General features: G+C 42.2%; 1 protein-coding gene across 4 annotated transcripts in view; it reads right to left on the bottom strand.

The window, feature by feature from the left end:
* TMEM260 (transmembrane protein 260) overlaps positions 1–14629 on the bottom strand; it is a 48446-nt gene extending 33817 nt beyond the window's left edge. For all 4 annotated transcript variants that reach the window (XM_077819572.1, XM_077819574.1, XM_077819573.1 and 1 more), the window contains exons 1-3: positions 14464–14629; positions 5021–5052; positions 4115–4266 (exon numbers count right to left, since the gene is read on the bottom strand). In XM_077819572.1, the coding sequence (XP_077675698.1) occupies positions 4115–4266; positions 5021–5052; positions 14464–14608 (329 nt within the window). In that variant the 5' untranslated portion in view covers positions 14609–14629. The remainder of the gene's footprint in view (positions 1–4114; positions 4267–5020; positions 5053–14463) is intronic.
* Positions 14630–19586: the final 4957 nt, after the last annotated feature.

Below are 19586 nucleotides of genomic sequence, written 5' to 3' on the forward strand. Positions count from 1 at the left end.
TCCTTTCAACTTCATCGAAAACGTTCAACTCCCCAGTGACTATTCCTGCTGGAGCAAAACTGATATGTGAAGCACCCAGGGGGCGGAGGGAGGGGTTCCCCAACAGTTGATGGCCTTACGGCTCTGTTTTTGTTTTAAAGAAGCAACATATTCTGATAACAAAACTGCAAGATAACTTTCACACAGTTTTTGCTTCTACCTCCTACTATTAACCACCAGTGCACTTTAGAGAGCACAACAAATATCACAAACTTTGCTAACTTTCCAACTCACAAGGTTTGCAAGACTTCTTCTCCAACTAGAGACCACAAGTCCAGAACATAAAATATGGTGCAATAAACCTCAGAGTGTTTAATATATTAGGTTCCATCTACATACTACAAAGATGATTTCATAATAAAGTGTTACTTTTTTAGGGAGGGCGCTTTGTCTCAGATTTTTATTTATGATCACAGTTTCTTACAGCATGAATTATTTTGGAAAAATTTCACATTATTCTAACTTTTGACATATATTTTGAAGCACTAGCTGAAAAAACCCTCAGCTGCTCAGTATTACATGAGAGTTAATGCAGATTTTCTCTTTTTAATAGCTTAAATGAACTTCACATAGTGCAACATCACTTCAGAATGAAGCTGCAAAACTTAAAAGAGACACTTTAGAAACAATGACTTTTACTCTAACACTGTGACTGCAAGTATAACTGCTTCTCTAAAGACTACTACACACTAAATATGCTAGTCAATATAGGTAATTAAAATACCCAACTATGAAATGAATACATAGAAAATATATACCTAAAGCAATGAAATGCATAATATTGAATTTCTCTCTACAATAGAGAATGCATCTTCTACGCAAAAAAATTACACTTTGGAAATCATATTATGCAAACACAAAAGATTTTTTTGTAAAATGAATAAATATTAACTTAAAAGAATCATTCATTCTTTCTACATACTGAAATTATAATATAGTTTTTCAGTATCACAAAGCAAAAATTAATGAATTATTGACTTCTATTATCAACAGTCTAACTAAAGAATTCTTTCTAAATGCCACCTTATGGACCTTAAAAGCAGTATGTTAAGAAATGTAAAGAGAAAAAAACGATATTTTGTAATTGTAGCTCTAAAGAGTAAGCTGCTCATTCAGTAAAAGTCTTGCTTACTGAAAACAGCTTTTTACATCAACACATTTCAAGTGGCCTTTGTTTTAAGAAACAAAATCTGTGGTAAAAAAGAAACAGGAGTTCTTTATATCTATCCCAGCAGTCAGTAGAGAGAACACCATGTGAACAATTACCTGGTCGAAGTATAAATCTGTTTAAAGAATAAATGTACTGAACACCATTCAACACTAATCCTGTATGTACTGTAATGTCCTCTTAAATAAGAAAGAATGCCACTATTCAGAGACTCAAAAGCCTCTCATTAAACATGAAAATAAATTGTTCTGACCTGTGAATGAATAAACTCGTGAAATATCTCAAACAAATGCCTGACAAAGGAATAACCCGGATAAAGGAATACATTTCCAGTACACATATGCCAGAAAATAACAAAACACAACAAAAATTAAAAAAACAATGCTTCACTGTAGTGGATGTATAAGCAAGCGTGCCCTGCTGGTGGTTTTGCGTTCACAGAAGAAAGGTTTTTAGAGGTTAAGTTCAGGTCACACGACAAATGAAATTGTAACAACCCAACTGACATTGTATAATGTCTTCTTCCACTCAATCAATAGGGCACTGTTAGTCCTATTTCCATAGAGATGGCTTGCTCCTTTCTGAAGGGTGCCTATTGTTTGAGGAGAGAGATTTGCCACTTGAACTGCGTTGTTCCCAAAGGATACATACTTCATCAATTATTTGTATTCTTAACATCTACATATTTTCATATTAACATCTGCAGCATACATACAGCAAGCATGAGCACTTAGCTGTTTTTCTCTTGACCCTGACAGGTTTTCAGAAGCCCCTTAACAATCAGCTAAATTATAATTAAGGCACAAAGATGTATAAGGATTTGATACACTGTTTTAGAGAGCTCAAGGTGTCTAGAAACCTGGTTAAAAAAAATGCAACAACCCATAAAATTTTAAAGCTTCTAAAGTAGATTGTGCCCATACATTTTCAGAAAAATGTACAAATGTGTAACAGACCCAGACAGTGACAGCTTTTTTGTTAAATAAATGTCTTTAAGCACTAAGAACTGATTTAATAAAACACCACCAAACCATACTTTTGAAATATATTTGACACACAACGCCTCAAAATATACTTTATCAGTTGGCACTGCTGAGCTTACATGATGTTAACAAAGATAGCATATTATTAAGAGTTATGAAAAGCTACTTCAGAGACAGAAAAGATTATGGCCGATTGTTGACTTGACCATTTCAAGGGATTCTTGCTGCTCTTTTAAATAAGTTTTAAATATGACTGAACGAACAAATTTAATTTTAGAATCCCTGGTTTTCCTTTAAGAGTAAAAAACACCCAAAACTAGTTTGCCATTTTAATACTGCTTTCCTGTAAGAAAACTTTTTTTAAGTTGCGGGAGGAAACGGGGGAATTACAAGGCTTCATAGGCCAAGTTTCAGCACATAACAGATGTCTGAGTTATAAACTAAGAACCAGGGAAGACCATTAATGACAGCGTAATAATAGCAGCTATAATAATGATCAAAAAGATTTAGAGCATGAAAGAAAGTGTTCTTCTTGCTAATTAATTCAAGCATTATGATGTTTTGTGCCCTGACACTGTGCATGGTGCTGTACATAAAAGAAATTAGAATACTTCCTGCCCTGAAAGTTTACACTCTAAATATACTGTTACAAACTGAGAGTCTTTTAACTGGAGACATTAACTAGATTTATTATTAGTTAAGGATAAAAATGAAGGAGCTAAATTTTATTTATTCACTATTATAGAGAACTATCTAGCACATAATATAGCTAAAGATATTTCAATCTATAGACGTACACTTCGGGGTACAGTATGAAATCATGTATGAAGGACCATGTTTGGTTTTAAGGTACATATCTTATGTTAAAATATCAATTTCTCTTTAATAAAAGAGAGCTTGTCAAACGACGGGGGCCATTCCTGTGTGGAGCTGAGAGCTCTCAACACTGACTGAAGTTTGTCAGAGTTCAGGATATTCCAGCTCCCGGAGGCTCAAGTCCATTGTTAATTTCCTTATACATATTTTAAGTGACATTTTGTGCTTCCACTCAAAGAACGTATTAAAAATTCTGATATGATTTGGTAACATTTTCAAGTCATGAAGTATGCCCTATTTTTCTCTGTAAAAGAGAATTAGAAATTGTTTATATCTTTTTCCATAATCCTCTCCAATATGGGTCAGGCTAAGGTTAAGAGTAGAGGGAACTACCACATCAAAGACAACCAGGGTTAACAAAATCCAAAACCATGTGCAATTCCAGTTGTCTTCTTGTTACAAGGTTAGAGGTCTAGAGAAAATGGAGAGGTTAGAAGGTTCTGATTCTCCTGCAGACTGCAATGCTTACAGTGGGAGAAAGCAGCAAACCACTGCGATAGATACAGCAGCCAATATTGATCTTTGCTGTTCACATTTTCCTTCTTGCATGTATTCTGAATTAAAATGAATATCCATTACAGTGATGTAACTAGAATGCAGCACAAGTATGAAGACAAATCAGGTACCAGAGACAGGCATCTGCCCATAACCGCTAACATAAACAATTAAATTAAATTTACAGTTTACCAATAGGTGAAGCTCATCTTGCTAATCTAAACGGACCATCTGCATCTTTGTATAATGACAAACTTCATTAGTTCTGGTTAGTTAATCTGATCAGTGATTTGTAATAATGAGACTGAAAAACTTGTCAATCCTTTTTAAGAAGAGTGCTGGGTTTTTTTAAAGAAACTTTTGTGAAGGGACCTAGGCCAAATTTAGATTAAACTATGGCTAGTTTAATCAGATGAATCTATTACAGTTCAAAATTTAAGGGAGAAAATTATGGTTAAAAAGGCCCAGAGGTATTGCTGGTTAATCTAACCCACTTTCTGAGATGTGGAAGAGAGCTGAGAGAAAAAAAGAATAATACTAGCAACTACTTTACCTGAAAACTGTATAATAAAGCAAAGATGCTGCAGCTGCTCCCAATAAGCCACAGAAAAGATTTACTCGGTAGGCAATGGAACCAAAAGGGAATAGACCAATCACCAGTTTGGCCAGCAGAGTGAACAAAGGGTAACCAGGAGGATGGGCAACCTATGGACAAACCAGTAATAGGTTCACAAAGTTTCCATACAGCTGAAGTAAAGATAGCAATGACATTCTAACTGAGAAGTATCTTCTTTATTAGCCTGGTATTATACACTATGGTCTATCATCAATAACTAGGGTCTTTGAACAGAAGCTTCTCTGTAACAATCTTTTTGTGCCAATTTTAACTTAGCAAATATTTTCTTTAGTAGATTTTGCCACACAAATCACCCATAATAATGACTCACTTAGAAAAGAGGTGACACATTTCATTATGATTTCTTAAACTGCTTGTTGTATGGGGTCACAGTACATTAGGGTCATTCAAAAGGCTGTTTTTAAAAAAGCAAATTCTGAACTATTTTATTGGTTAGCAAGTTGAAAGACCACACTGCTATCGGATTACCACCATGCTGACAGTCCTAAGGTCTTGCCTAAAGGGATCATGCACCATAATAAAGTTTATTAAATAATAAAACTTATTAAAATTGTTAACCCGATTTATTTTATTCTCCCCAGCTTATACAAAATTTGGGTTGATAATAAGCCAGCTACTGTATATACAGTAAAGCCTTTGCTTTATAATTTAGTTTAATTGGATTTAAAACTTGAAGTAAATTGTCGCGTGCTGTACTTATAAGTTAGTAAAAACTGTGGTTTGAAAATAAATTAATCTACTTTACTCCATGCTTAATTAAACTTCCTTAATTCCTAAAACTGTTAATGAGAGCATTGATTAAACAATAAAACTAATACTTACTCCAAGCTCATATGCGGCTGTGATCAGCTCCCCTGTGAAAAAATAATGTAAAACCAATAATTACTATTAGGAAATGACACTCCTCCAAAGTTTTCAAAATCCAAATGCTTGCATTGGGGTTTTGCATTAATTTGACTGGATAAAACTGTAAATCTGTAGAGATTTAACAGCATGAAATTTTCTAAGAATATTTTCTCCCTCTGATGTCGTTGCACAAAATATCTATTGTATGTTTTTTCGCAAGACTCTTACGGACAGATATGTGAAGGTGTAGGTAGGCTGCATTAAAGAATGGCCTGATACATTCAAGTTACAAGCATTATTTAAAAAGAAAAAATTAAACCGAGACTGCTTGTTTCAATAACTTTCAAGAAAAATAGCATTACAGTTTGTATAGTTTATACTGCATTGTTTCTTAACAACCTGGTTATTTCTCATGAAAAAATACGGCTTTATATTTTTAAATAGGGCAAAAATAATCTGTGTGCATGTATGCCTGGGTCAGTTTATTCAGGAGACCAGCTATAACCTGGTGCAATTTGACTTTGCATCATTATTTATTTAAAAAGTGACCCTTGTTCCTGCTAGGGGATATTAGACTCAGCCGACATCTTCATTATATAATATAATTTAGATTTTATATTCCGTTTGTATTTCCTGTGATTTAAAAAAAAAGCCAAGAAAGAATTGTGTTAGTGTAATAATACTTAGCATTTCTACAGTGATTTACATCATTAAAGAATTTTACAAACATTATGTAGTCATATATATTAAATATATTCAACACACATAAATACATTTAAATAACATGAAGGCAACAACACAAGTAGTCCCGAAATTCAAAGTTAATGCTGATATTCTATCACTAAATGGAACATCAAGAATTTAAGTCACCTTGGATAGTTTGCTACCTGACATTCTAAATCAGTGATGTGATCCTGCCTTGAATTTCTATTCCCTTTCTTAAATGGACAGCTGCAGTCTCACTGTTGTACTGAATATTACTGGTCATTATTATTACTATTATTATAGACATTTTAAGGTGCTTGTGCAGTATTTTAAGGTGCAGTATGTATGGCCAAACGATACATGATACAGACATAATATGAATTGCATTGCTCCTTGCCATATAAATGGCTAAGTGTATGTTACAACAGTATGCTTTTTCATTTGCAAATAATTCTAAAACAGAGATCAGACTTATAAAAGAAGTTTTTAAAAAACATCCAGTTACAGTGCACAATTAGGAAAGAGGTGATAGTCAAGTTACACTTCCTGTTAGTCACTGATGTCAAATCAGGGATCTCATCTAGAGTATTTGAGAAACCCCATAGCCAGCCCCTGATAGCATAAAAACCTTTTGGCTCTTGGTTTTGTAGTGCTATGAAGTAAGTGCTATTTTTATTACTACTCTATTTTAGGAAAGTTTCCATGCAACCTATGATCTACAAAAACATAGTTTGGATTTGGAATTTACTCATCCCCAAATTTAATTTAATCCATAATGGCTACGGCAGTTCTGAGGTATTAGAAATCCAGGGAAGCCGGCAGGGCTTGGTTCTGCATGAAAATGAGCAACTCAGAAGAACTGAGCATTCTTGCTACCCAGAGCATACTCAATAGGGTGCACACCTCGCTGCAACTTGCTAAGCCAGGGTTGTCTCTTTTCTTCTGCAGAGAATTAGGTAGAGCTGGGAGTGGGTTTAGAGACCTGGGGTGGAATCCGGAACTAAAAGGAGTTTTGCCATTGACTTCAGTGGCAACAGGATTTCACCACTTGTACTTAAGTGTGAATCCATAAATTTAGGTTCAAATGCCAGCAGTTTTTTGTTCCATAAAAGTTACTAGAGATCTCACCGGGCTGAAACTCCCCCTAGGTGCATGCTCAGCAACACGACTAAGACGTTCTGGAAAGCACAGTGCAAACCCCAGTACAGACAGCACTGGCCATAAGCTATCGTAACCACAGCCTGAGGCACGTTAGCAAAGCAAACCTCTGTAATTTGTTCCAAGTGATTCCCCGATTTTGACTATGACCATCATCTAAGGTGCTCCTTGTTTTCCTTTGCAAACAGAAATGTATGAACACCTGCAGCACACTGCGTCCTGGAAAGCAGGCATGAGGATCAAAATTAGCAACTACTGTGAATGTGGAAAAAGGTCACATTAATAAAGGAACCCCTGAATCAGGCTTCCTGCCACTTTAAAAGCGCTGTGATAACTGCATACCAGCACAGTTGCTAAGGAAGCTGAATTATCCAGACTTCAACTTGTTGGATTAACAGCAGGTAAAACCAGGCTCAGAATTGGATGTTGCCAATTTTTGCACTCACCTGTAGCCAAAGCCACAGCCCGCAGGACTGAGCCAAGAACAGGGCAGCGTCTGAAACAACATCACGGACTGTATCTAAGAGATGGCTAGGGACTCAATTAAATCTTTCTAGGATATTGGGTAATGTATTTGTTTAAAATACCTATTATTGACAAGAAAGATTATGCACTATTATGTTGATAAATATTACTATGGTATTGATCCCTACTGTGGATAAGGACATCAAGATAATATGTACGTAAACTACCAAGAAAAGTTGTGTGAAAAGTTAGAGGATGTATAGCATTGTCAATTTTCAAGCATTACGACACAGCTTTTTAAAAAGTGTTTATCGGAACAAATACCAAAACCTCTAAAACGCTTTAGGCACCAACCTTCATTTGAAAAATGAAACAATACAAAAGAGACAAAGAAAGTGCTGCTGCAATCTTGATGAATTACGAGGGGTATCAGAGTAGCAGCCGTGTTAGTCTGTATCTGCAAAAAGAAAAGGAAGCCTTGTGGCACCTGAGAGACTAACAAATTCTTGACATCTGATTTGTGTCCATTTATGTAAAAGAATAAATGGACACAAATCAGACGTTAAGAATTATAACATTCAAAAATCAGTCGGAGAACACGTCAATCTCTCCGGTCACTCGATTACAGACCTAAAAGTGGAAATTCTTCAACAAAAAAACTTCAAAAACAGACTCCAACGAGAGACTGCTGAATTGGAATTAATTTGCAAGCTGGATACAATTAATTTAGGCTTGAATAAAGACGGGGAGTGGATGTGTCATTACACAAAGTAAAACTATTTCTCCATGTTTATTTCCCCCCCTCCATGCCCCACCACTGTTCCTCACACGTTCTTGTCAACTGCTGGAAATGGCCCACCTTGATTATCACTACAAAAGATTCCCCCCCCCCCACCTCCCCCACCCCCGCTCTTCTGCTGGTAATAGCTCACCTTATCTGATCACTCTTGTGTATGGTAACACCCATTGTCTCATGTTCTCTGTGTATATAAAATCTCCCCACTGTATTTTCCACTACATGCGTCCGATGAAGTGAGCTGTAGCTCATGAAAGCTTACGCTCAAATAAATTGGTTAGTCTCTAAGGTGCCACAAATACTCCTTTTCTTTTTACTAGGGGTATGTGATTTGTTGGTCTGCACACAGGACAAGGAGCCAGGAACAACTGGATTCTAATCTGGCCTCTGACCCTGCCTAATTTTATGACCTTGAGTGAATCATCAGCCACTTAATCTCTCTTCCTCAGTTTCCTTGGCCATCTGTAAAATGTGGATAATAATTACCTACCTCACAACCATGCTGTGGGCATTAATTAGTGTTTACAAAACACTAAGTATTATTATTACATAACAGGGTACATGTGACACTGATATAAAATCAGGACATGAACATGAGATTGACTTTAAAAACACGGTGTGTCTTGAGGCTCAGAATGTAGGGTGCTGCTGTCTGAAACAGAGAGAAAAGTTCTTTTCAACTTGAGTTTATTTGATCCATTTTAAGCTGATTCAATGTCTGCAGATGTTTTTGAATTAAGTGTAAATTTTATTCTCCCTCTTTTTTTATTATTATTATACCAGCAATGGCAAAACACTATGAGAAAGATGCCACTGAAAAGATCTACATCATTCCTGGTATTTACATTTTACGATTACAACACTTTAAGAACAATTTTTAAAAAATATAGTGTTTCGAAAATATTGGGCTGTCTTTCAAAACTATGTATGATTTTAGACACCAATCCTGCAAATACTTAAGCACTTGTGCAACTTTACTTACATGAGTAGTCCCATTGACTTCAATGGAACTACTCTCATGACTAAAGTTAAGTGCTTGCAGGATCAGGGTCTTAGAGCCCAGATGCTCAGAGACAAAATTTACAAAGGACTTGTTTGTCCAGGAGTGGGGGAAGGGAACTGACCTGGTCCTTAAGCGGAAGTGCTTATCACGACTATAGTACTGCATTTATTGATTCAATACGCTTTAGTTTATCGCTATCAGCCACTGTTTTGGAAGGAAAAAACCTGATCCTCCCAGTGGGATGTGGTGTGGAAGTGCTGGGACCCTAGATGCACCTATTCAAATATTTTAAGCAGAAGCCCGTGTAGAAGGCTAGGAAGAGCTGAGTTGGAAATGACCTGGCCTCAACAAGATCCAGCCGCAAAGCCCCAAAAGACACGGATGGTGTAACTGGTCACTGATTCAGAATGAAATGGAAAGAACAAGGGAAGAAGAGACGCTATTAGGCAGACTACCAGAGGGACATGCCACAGGAACACATCTCACATTAACTGCCACATCTAAGGCATGGTCTAGCTCCCCTGACAGGGTGGTTCAGGGTCTCTGTGACTGCTCAAGCCCCACAACACATGCAAAGACTGTCACTTATGTCTTTGTCTTACTCACAACCTCAAGTGGAATCTATTACAGACCGCCTTTTAGGAATCTCTCTTGCAGTGTATCAAAGGCAATTCTCTGAACTGAAAGCAGACATTTCCCTGCGGCTCTCTTGGTGGCAACACTCTTCTTATTAAAGTTCGAGGCTTCTTATGAGCAGAGTCAGCCAATCATGCTAAACTAGGCAGTGGTGCTGTGACACATCATAGCACAGTAGCACCCATAATACGCCAAGTTATTATTAGCAGAATTGTGGTAGTACCTACAGACCCCAATCACAGACCAAGTCCCCCTCGTATTAGGCGCTGTACAAACACAGAACAAAAAGATAATGCCTGTCGTGAGGCATTAACACTATAAAAATATCACCAACATAAAAAGACATGGGGTGGATAAAATAAATACAACACACAAGGAAACAGGTCTAAGGGATGAAGAACACATGCCTTGTTGTTTCTTGGGTTTTGCTGCTGTTGTTTTTGATATGCTCTAACCCATCAGACGTAATCAACACCCAAAGAACTAAACTCACTTTAATCAAATTCCGGTCAAATCAGGAAGCAGTATTGTAGAATCGTAGAAGTGTAGAAGCGTCTATCCCCCTGCACTGAGGCAGGACTAAGTAAACCTAGCCCACCCTGGACAGGTGTTCGTCTGATTCTTAAAAACCTCCAGTGATAAAGATTCCACAATCACCCTAGATAACCTATTCCACTACTTAACTATCCCTATAGTTAGGAAGATTTTCCTAATGTCTAACCTAAATCTTCCTTGCTACAGATTAAGCTGATTACTTCTTGTCGTTCCTTCAGTAGACATGGAGAGCATGTATATCACATTTGTTAAATTTATTTGCATCCTGGATACAAAAAACTGAACAAGATCACAACCAAAACAGCACAGAACTGTTCCAAAAACTGTAACCATGCATTATAGCTATGACCCACAGGCACTGTCTAAGGTAATACAGGTATGTATCCCATCAGGAATTATTTTAGAAGATGAAAAGGTTATTATTGTAAATATATTATTAATTCCAGATTAACATATAATATCGTTAAAATATGGAAACAGGCAAAGGAAGATGCTTAAAATTAAAATAAAAAATGTTAAACTGAATGAGAAGTCATCAAGATGTGCCATAGCTAGCCAATGAAATGAGACAGTTACCCCATTTGTCTCTCCCTTCACGCTCCCATTGTCTGCTGAATTCACTTCTTCCATCTTGTTTTAAATATAGTTTGTAAACTCTTTGGGGCCAGGGACTATCTTTTACTCTGTGACTGTACAGCATTTAGCACCACAGGGGCCCAGCCTTCATTGGAGCCTCTAAGTATTGGTATAATAATAATTACAGCCCTGCAGCCAGGTTACTTACAAGGCATGCAATGTACCTGGGGACCCAAATGTGCACTTTATTAGGAAGATTTTTGTGAAGTGAAACAATTCTGTTTTGCACTGTCCTTAAATCAAGTACCTATCACTTGAAACATTATTCAACTTTGTATTAGGGTATACACGGTTATGCTAAGAATATATTACCTTAAACTTACAATACTGCCAATAAAAAGAAAAGGAGTACTTGTGGCACCTTAGACACTAACAAATTTATTTGAGCATAAGCTTTCGTGAGCTACAGAAAGCTTATGCTCAAATAAATTTGTTAGTCTCTAAGGTGCCACAAGTACTCCTGTTCTTTTCGTAGATACAGAATAACACGGCTGCTACTCTGAAATACTGCCAATGTAAAACATCAACATATTACGCAGGAAATATTGTACGTTGCATAACTATCAACCGACTGTTAAAGAAATCCAAGATAACTGACCACAAGTCTAGGGGAAAAAAATTGAAAAAGTATAATTTAAGATGAAAATTAAAATATAGCTCTAATGGGTTTTCATTTCTAAAATTACTTTCTCTAATTAAATCCTAATTTCCAACAAGGGGCAATGTCAGTTTAAACAGAGACGAGAAACATCTTAGATGCAGAGGTGAAGAGGCAAAGCATTGAATAAACTGCTCAGCTCTTTTGGGGGCTGGGAAGGAGAAAGCAACTTAGTCTGTAAGTACCGTTAGGTAATTAATACACCATCCGACACACACAAACTCAAACTGCAGCTGTACAGGCAACATGCTAACCAGAAGTTTAAGCAGGACCAGCCTTACAATTTGCAAGTTCCCCAAGGAACTGGAGGAGAGATGACATTTTCCCTTCCTATTGGCAGAAGAAGAGTGAGTTTGTTTCCCATTTTCCCCCAGTTATACTACTAGAAGGACAAATCAGCCTAGTCAATACACTGCCATGTCAAATATAGCCAGACACACGCTCAAAAGAGTAAGAGCCCAAGCAGTCCCATATTGCTTGCAACACTGGCTGGTCTTGGACACAAATTGTCCCCCCAAGGCTGCTTTCTAAATCCCTCATTGAAAGGCAGGACACAGACACAACACATGTCACAAAACCGGACGCCACACGAAATCAGCATGGTTGGGGTGTGGCTCCAAAATAAATCTCAGGGAGTAAGCTGAGGTCCCTAGAGATTTCAGGAAGCTTCTCCACTGCAGTAGAGCACAGCAATTGGGCACAGAGGAAGCGACCAGCCCCGACCCTGAGACCCCATCCCTGGAGTGGAGGGAGCATGAGGCAGGAGATGCAGATGGACAGGCTACACAGCGTCCGGACAGCAGTCTTCTTAAGACTGGTTACCGCTCATTACTGCATGACTATGGGAGAGCAGGGGATGGGCATGGGAGGGCTCCTGGACCTGTTAGGGAGACAGCCCATATACTCTTCTCAATTCTCACTTGCTGGGGTGAGACTCTCCTCATTCATTCCCTCCCCAAGTCTCTCCCAGGGGGAAAGGGTCGTGGGAGCTGCACAGGGACCTCTGCTTGGTGTCCCTCTGTAGAACCCTGACTTTGAACCTCTGACTCAGACTCCCTGCCTGTTTTCTCATTTGTTGTGCCTCAAAATCAGCTGATCCCTCTGTTCTCTTTTGGCCCTTCCTCTCTGAAGAGGGGCAGGCCCTTCTGATTTGGTAGCTAGATCGTCAATGGCAATCCATAGAATCAGAGGACTGGACGGAACCTCAAGAGGTCATCCAATGATGGAGATTTTGCAACCTCCCTAGGCAATTTATTCCAGTGCTTAACTACCTTGACCATTAGGAAGTTTTTTCCTAATGTCCAACCTAAACTGCCCTTGCTGCAATTTACGCCCATAGCTTCTTGTCCTATCCTCAGAGGTTAAGAACAACAATTTTTCTCTCTCCTCTTTGTAACAACCTTTTACGTACTTGAAAACTGTTATAACGTCCCCTCTTAGGCTTCTCTTCTCCAGACTAAACAAACCCAATTTTTTCAATCTTCCCTCATAGGTCATGTTTTCTAGACCTTTAATCATTTTTGTTGCTCTTCTCTGGACTCTCTGCAATTTGTCCACATCCTTTCTGAAATGTGTCACCCAGAACTGGACACAATACTCCAGTTAAGGCCTAATCAGCACGGAGTAGAGCAGAAGAATTACTCCTCGTGTCTTGCTTACAATATTCATGTTAATACATCCCAGAATGATGTTTGCTTTTTTTTTTTTTTACAATGGTGTTACATTGTTGACTCATATTTAGCTAATGATCCTCCATGACCCCCAGATCTCTTTCTACAGTACTCCTTCCTAGGTTGTCCTTTCCCATTTTGTATGTGTGTGTCTGACAGTTCCTTCCCAGGGGAGCATTTTGCATTTGTCCTTATTGAATTTCATCCTGTTTACTTCAGACCATTTCTCCAGTTTGTCCAGATCATTTTGAATTTTAAACCTATCCTCCAAGGCCCTTGCAACCCCTCCAAGCTTGGTATTATAAGCTTTATAAGCGTACTCTCTACGCCATTATCTAAATTATTGATGAAGCTACTGAACAGAACCGGACCCAGAACTGATCCCTGCGGTATGCCACCCTGCGGGACCCCACCAGCCCTTCTAGCTTGACCGTGAATTACTAATAACTGTTCTCTGGGAACGGTTTTCCAACCAGTTCCGCACACATCCATCTAGAAAACAAGGGACCATCCAGAGTTTTCTGCTTGGTGTCCCCATCCAGAACCCTGATTCTGACCCCTTTGACTTCACTCCCCTTCCTGGTTTTGCACTGGCTGCCCCCAGTACTTCATTGTCCTCTGGGTCTCTCGCTCTCCCCACTGGATTGAGGGGTGAGCCTGGGCCTGCCCTTCCCAGAACCCAAACAGACCCGGCGGGAGAAGGGGGAGGGCTGTACAGAAAAGCATCCCTGGGGGGGCTGTTTGTGCTTGGCCGGCACACCCTTCGCGGACGGCTGTGTGTGTGTGGGGGGGGGTTAGTTCAGTCTCTCCCCCTGGAGATCTAGGGCGGCGAGGGGGGCAGAGCCGCTGCACTATCACCGCCCCCGCGGTGTGGGTACCCGGCCGCGCACCGCAGGCGGGGGGAGCCCGGCCTGGGACAGTGACGAGACGGGCTGGACGCGGGCACCGCGGCCTGCGGAGCGGGGCAGGAGCCATGGCCCAGCTGCAGCCCCCGGACAGCGGGGGCCGGGGGGGGGGGGCGGGTCCCAGCCCCGTCTCCCCCGCAGGGCGAAGCGGCTCGCGGGCCCGGACGCTGCAGGCGGGGCGCGGGGGGAGGGTCCCTGCGCCGGGGTCGCGGGGGCGGCCTGGGTACTTTACCCGAGTCTCCCCCGGGCACGGACGGCGGCAGCGTGGCCGCGTACGCGGCAGCCACGGCAGCGCCCAGCGCCCCGGCGAAGCCACCGGCTCCGCGGCGCTGGGGGCCCCGCTGCCTCCCGGGGCGGCTGCCGCGCTCGGGACCCATGTGCAGCCTCCGGGCAGGCAGCCCCCCCGCTCCTTCCGGGAGAGCCGCGGGGCGGGGCGGGCGGTACCACTGCCGCAGGCCGCGCGGGGGGGGAGGCCCGCAGCGGGGCAAAGGGCAGGCGCTGTGGTCCGACCCTGGCGTGCTTCCCCCCCCCCAGTGTTGGTACATTCGGAAAGGGTGCGGAGGAGGGGGCGCCGCTGTCTCCCTGGGCCACGGGCTCTCTGCGGTGGGGAGACGCACTACGGGCGGGAGAAACCACTGAGTGGGGGGGCCTGGAGAAACCACTGCGGTGGGGGAGGATTGAGGAGGCTGGAGCAGGGAGGAAGGAGATGAGGCGGGAAGACAGACTGGAGGGAAGGGGGGAGGGGGTAAGGAGAGAGTGGGGGAGGAGAGAGTGATTGGGGGAGGGGCACAAGGAGAAAGTGGGGGAGGGGAAAGAGGCTGGGGGAGGGGTACAAGGAGAGAGTGGGGCAGGGGAAAGAGGCTGGGGGGGGCACAAGGAGAGAGTGGGGAGGGGAAAGAGGCTGGGGGAGGGGCACAAGGAGAGAGTGGGGGAGGGGAAAGAGGCTGGGGGAGGGGCACAAAGAGAGAGTGGGGGAGGGGAAAGAGGCTGGGGGAGGGGCACAAGGAGAGAGTGGGGGAGGGGAAAGAGGCTGGGGGAGGGGCACAAGGAGAGAGTGGGGGAGGGGAAAGAGGCTGGGGGAGGGGCACAGGGAGAGAGTGGGGGAGGGGAAAGAGGCTGGGGGAGGGGCACAAGGAGAGAGTGGGGGAGGGGAAAGAGGCTGGGGGAGGGGCACAAGGAGAGAGTGGGGGAGGAGAAAGAGGCTGGGGGGGCACAAGGAGAGAGTGGGGAGGGGAAAGAGGCTGGGGGAGGGGCACAAGGAGAGAGTGGGGAGGGGAGACCGACCAGGGAGGAGCACAAGGAGAGAGGGGAGGGAAAGAGACTGGGGGAGAGGCACAAGGAGAGAGTGGGGGAGGGGAGAGCGACTGGGCGGGGAGACAAAGAGCTAGGGGAGCTCAGGACTAGGCAGGGCAAAGAGTGGGGATGCATGGGGAGTGCTGTGGGTACCGGTCTGGTCCAGTCAGGCTCAGCTGTCACCTCCTCACCCCATCTCCTCCTCTGTGGCTTGTCTGGCCCTGCCCCTGGCACATGTACCTGGCTGCTGGGCAGCTCCTCACAGCTGCTTTGCCAGCCCTCATGCTGCAGGCTGAGCTGAGCCCTGATTTACACCTGGGTGTGCCCAGCTGACAATGCCACAGGCCTTCCCCTCACCCGCAGCGACAGGATCATCGGAAGCACCATTCCTGCAGCTGTTAGAGCCTGCTGCTCCCTCCACTGCAGCTCCTGTCAGTCACCGGTTCCTCATTGTCCTGCTGGCACAACCCTAGCTCATGTTCCACTCCTTTCCTGCCTGGCTAATCTCCTCCCTGCTGGGCCACTCCTCTCCCATCTTCAGTAGGAGCAAAACAAAGCTGCCATGAGCATCATCCTCTTTCACCACTCTGATCACATCTCTCTCCCTCCCCCTATTATTATTAATGGCAGAAGAGGGGGTATGTAGGGCAAATTCAACAGCATAGTAGACAGCTGCACCCATATGGGGGTGGTTTGCTTGCAGTTGGCCCTGGTGCCTCACTCATCTTGCACTAGTGGCTTCAAGCAGCTGCAAGTGCACTGTCGTGTCATCACCCCTGGCACCTTGCCTCAGCTTGGCATGCGAAATCTAGTAAAGGTAACTAGCTGGGGCAACAACAAATGAAGGACACGACAGGTTCTCCAAGTGCATGCCCAGGAGTCGTGGTCAAACATTAGACCATAGAAACCAAAAGAAGAATGGAAAAGACTATTTGGCCCCCTTGTCGTTGAGCTGACGGATGGGGATTAAAGAAAAAGAAAGGCAAATGGAACCATTAAATTCATCTGGTCTGAGTTCCTGCATAGCACGGTCCATGGAACCTCGCCCCCTAATCTCTGCATCAAGCCCGTAGCTTCTGTTTGAGCGACATCATAAATGTTAATATGTACAGTGTTGGCACCTAGGTTTCCAAGTGATGGATTAAGGCCCCGTTATGCTAGGTGCCGTACAAACACAACAGGCTTTTCAGTCTTTGTACAGACTTCTTTTGGTTTTCTGCATAACTTACAAATTCCTCCTGAATTTTTAAAGTGCCCTGGAGCTCTGATTCTGCCTATACCACAACGTGATTCCTTCCCACAAGCCCTTCCATTCCCAAGCTTGTCCCCAAAGATCTCATCTTCCTATCTTTGTCTTCTTTCCCCAGCCTGATTTCATACTTTTTATGATGCCTCTTAATATTGGAACATACTCCCAAATAACATACACTAAGGGTACCCCCATTACTTCCTCCTTCAAATCTCTTTTGGAAACACCTGCTCCATGAAGTTTATCTCTCTTACTGCCCCCTACCATTCTGGTTGTTATACATACAGTTCATGACCTTAGACAGACAAGATAGGCTCCTCTCATCTGACATGCACCTGTGTAAATCAGGAGTAAAATCAATGATGTTGCACTCCTATTAGGGGGTGGACAATCAGGACTTTAGAGCAAAGTTTCTGTTATGTGGTTTTTGTTTTGATCATCTTACTCACTGAACAGTTAAGGTGCTATACAAATAATAAGAATTTATGCCCTGAATGGACGTACGTTGTAAAACGCTGATCAAGGAAAGGATTGCAGGCTACAGTGTACAGAATATTAAAAACACCAGCTCACCGTGTGGTAGTTGTTAGGGAAAGTAAATAGAATACTGAGATGTATCGATAGAAGAATAAAACACATCTGCAGAAATCATTATGGGATTGTACAAAAGACTGGTGAGGACATACCTGGAGTATTGAGGCAGATTAAAGAAGGGCTTTTGAATACAAATGTAAAAGGTATAGACGAGGGTAACAAGGATGATAAACAGTCTTATGGATTATATCTAAGTGGAGACGTTGGGAAAATTAGGTTTGCATTCATTAAAAAAAGAGATTAAGGATGGACATGAATGAAATATTGTGTATCAAATTCTGAGGGGCACAAAGAAGGTGTATACTGCAAGAATATTTTAGAGCATAACCAGCTCGAAAACAAGAGGACATGAATTGAAACGAAGAAAGGTATTCAGGGAATTTAGGAGATATTTCTTTACACAGCATAACTGGTGTGCAGAGACAGCAAAAGAAGCTGCCACTTTACCATATTCAAACAGAAGTTAGGTTGTTAGAGGGAACCAGTATTTCAGGATATAAACACTGGCTGAGTAAGATGATGGGACCAAATGGCTGCCTTCCCTCTACAAGTGTTACTCCTTGGTCACCAAGTGTGTTTCAACATATTGAACTCCTTGGCCTGTTTCAGATGTTAGTGGATGAGGCTCATTGGGGAGAAGGAAAAAGTAAGTCGCAGTCCTCAGCCAACCATTGTCACTATGGTAATGAGAGCAATCATTGTTCTTGCACACATTGTGCCTGCTAAAATGTAATGTTAGCAGCAAAGTGAATGGTCAGTTTGCTTATGTATACAGGTGGGGGTGAGGCTCTTTCGCAGAAGTGTTTTGGGTTTTTTTGATTCCTTTGTATTTAACTTGGAAAAGGCATCAACCGACAATGTTAATCATGAGTGATTACATTACTACCACACCATCAATATTTAGGTGTACAGTAGGACAGTGGTTCTCAGCCAGGGGTCCGAGGCCCCCTGTGGGGCCATGAACCGGTTTCAGGGGGAGCTGCCAAGAAGGGCCGGCATTAGACTTGCTGGGGCCAGGGGCAGAAAGCTGAAGCCGTGCTGCATGGGGGTTGAAGCCCAGGGCTCTGAGCCCCTCCACCCAGGGCTGAAGCCGAAGCCTGAGTCATGTAGCTTCATGGGGGCCCCATGGGATGAAGCCCCAGGCAATTGCCCTGCTTGCTACACCCTAACAGTCACCCTGGCTTTTATATGCAGAAAACCAGTTCTTGTGGCATGCGGGGCCGTGGAGTTTTATAGCATGTTGGGGGCGGGCCTCAGAAAAAGAAAGGTTGAGAACCCCTACAGTCAGATATGGTGAGGACAAACTGTTCTTTAATTGTCCTGTAAGTTATATTTGTCATGCAAAAGCTACCGCGTTTAGAGCACCAGTAACAAGGTACGTTGATCCAGCATTGGAGGGAAGGCTCGTAGAAGCCTTTATCTTACTGAATAAATACTACATTTTCAAGGGCAAACATATCTTCACTATCGGCACATGCAGTTTGGAGAGTGGCTTTACATTTTGATTCAGAAAACCGAAATGTGATGATCAATGACATTTGACTTTGTGCCTGATCTTTCACTTTTTTCTCAGACATCACTTCCACTGAGGTCAATAGGAGTTTTACCAGAGCAAGATTTGCAGGACTGAACCCTCTATTTTCATTTTGATCAATGCTATGAGCTATGGAATTTTTACCAGTGCATTTTGTTTGTGCACAGAATAATGTTCCTGAACCAACATTATTATTAGTTCATCTGAATAACCTTGAACTCATCTCATTGTCCCTGAACAACTCAAGCCAGCCCCCTGGATTTTAGGGACATTTAGATTTGAACTTTGGAGCATGAATCCATTTCTACTAAAAAGAATACTCAAATAAAAAGCACAAAGACAACTGAAAACCTTTCCAGATATGTCCTCGTGCTGTACACATTGGTAAAAATTCTGGATGTAGCACTAGAGCATACTCTAGTGGTAGGTAAGCAAAGTAAATCCTTCTGGTTGTGTACAGTTTGAATGCTATATTGGTAATGGAATGCGTTCTGTGTTGAACAGGAGGGTAATTCCTTTTATTTCTCCTGTTACAATAAAGCACCTTTGTACTTTTCTCTCAGCATATTAGGAAATATCCAAGGCAAAAAGAAAGTAAACAGGAATGTGTAAAGTAATTTAAAACCCAGCTTGAGAACACATCTCCAAACATGGCTATGTACTTAGTTCTTTTTATCAGGGTCTC

Source organism: Eretmochelys imbricata, chromosome 6, assembly GCF_965152235.1.
Source record: "Eretmochelys imbricata isolate rEreImb1 chromosome 6, rEreImb1.hap1, whole genome shotgun sequence".
Classification (NCBI taxonomy): Eukaryota; Metazoa; Chordata; order Testudines; family Cheloniidae; genus Eretmochelys; species Eretmochelys imbricata.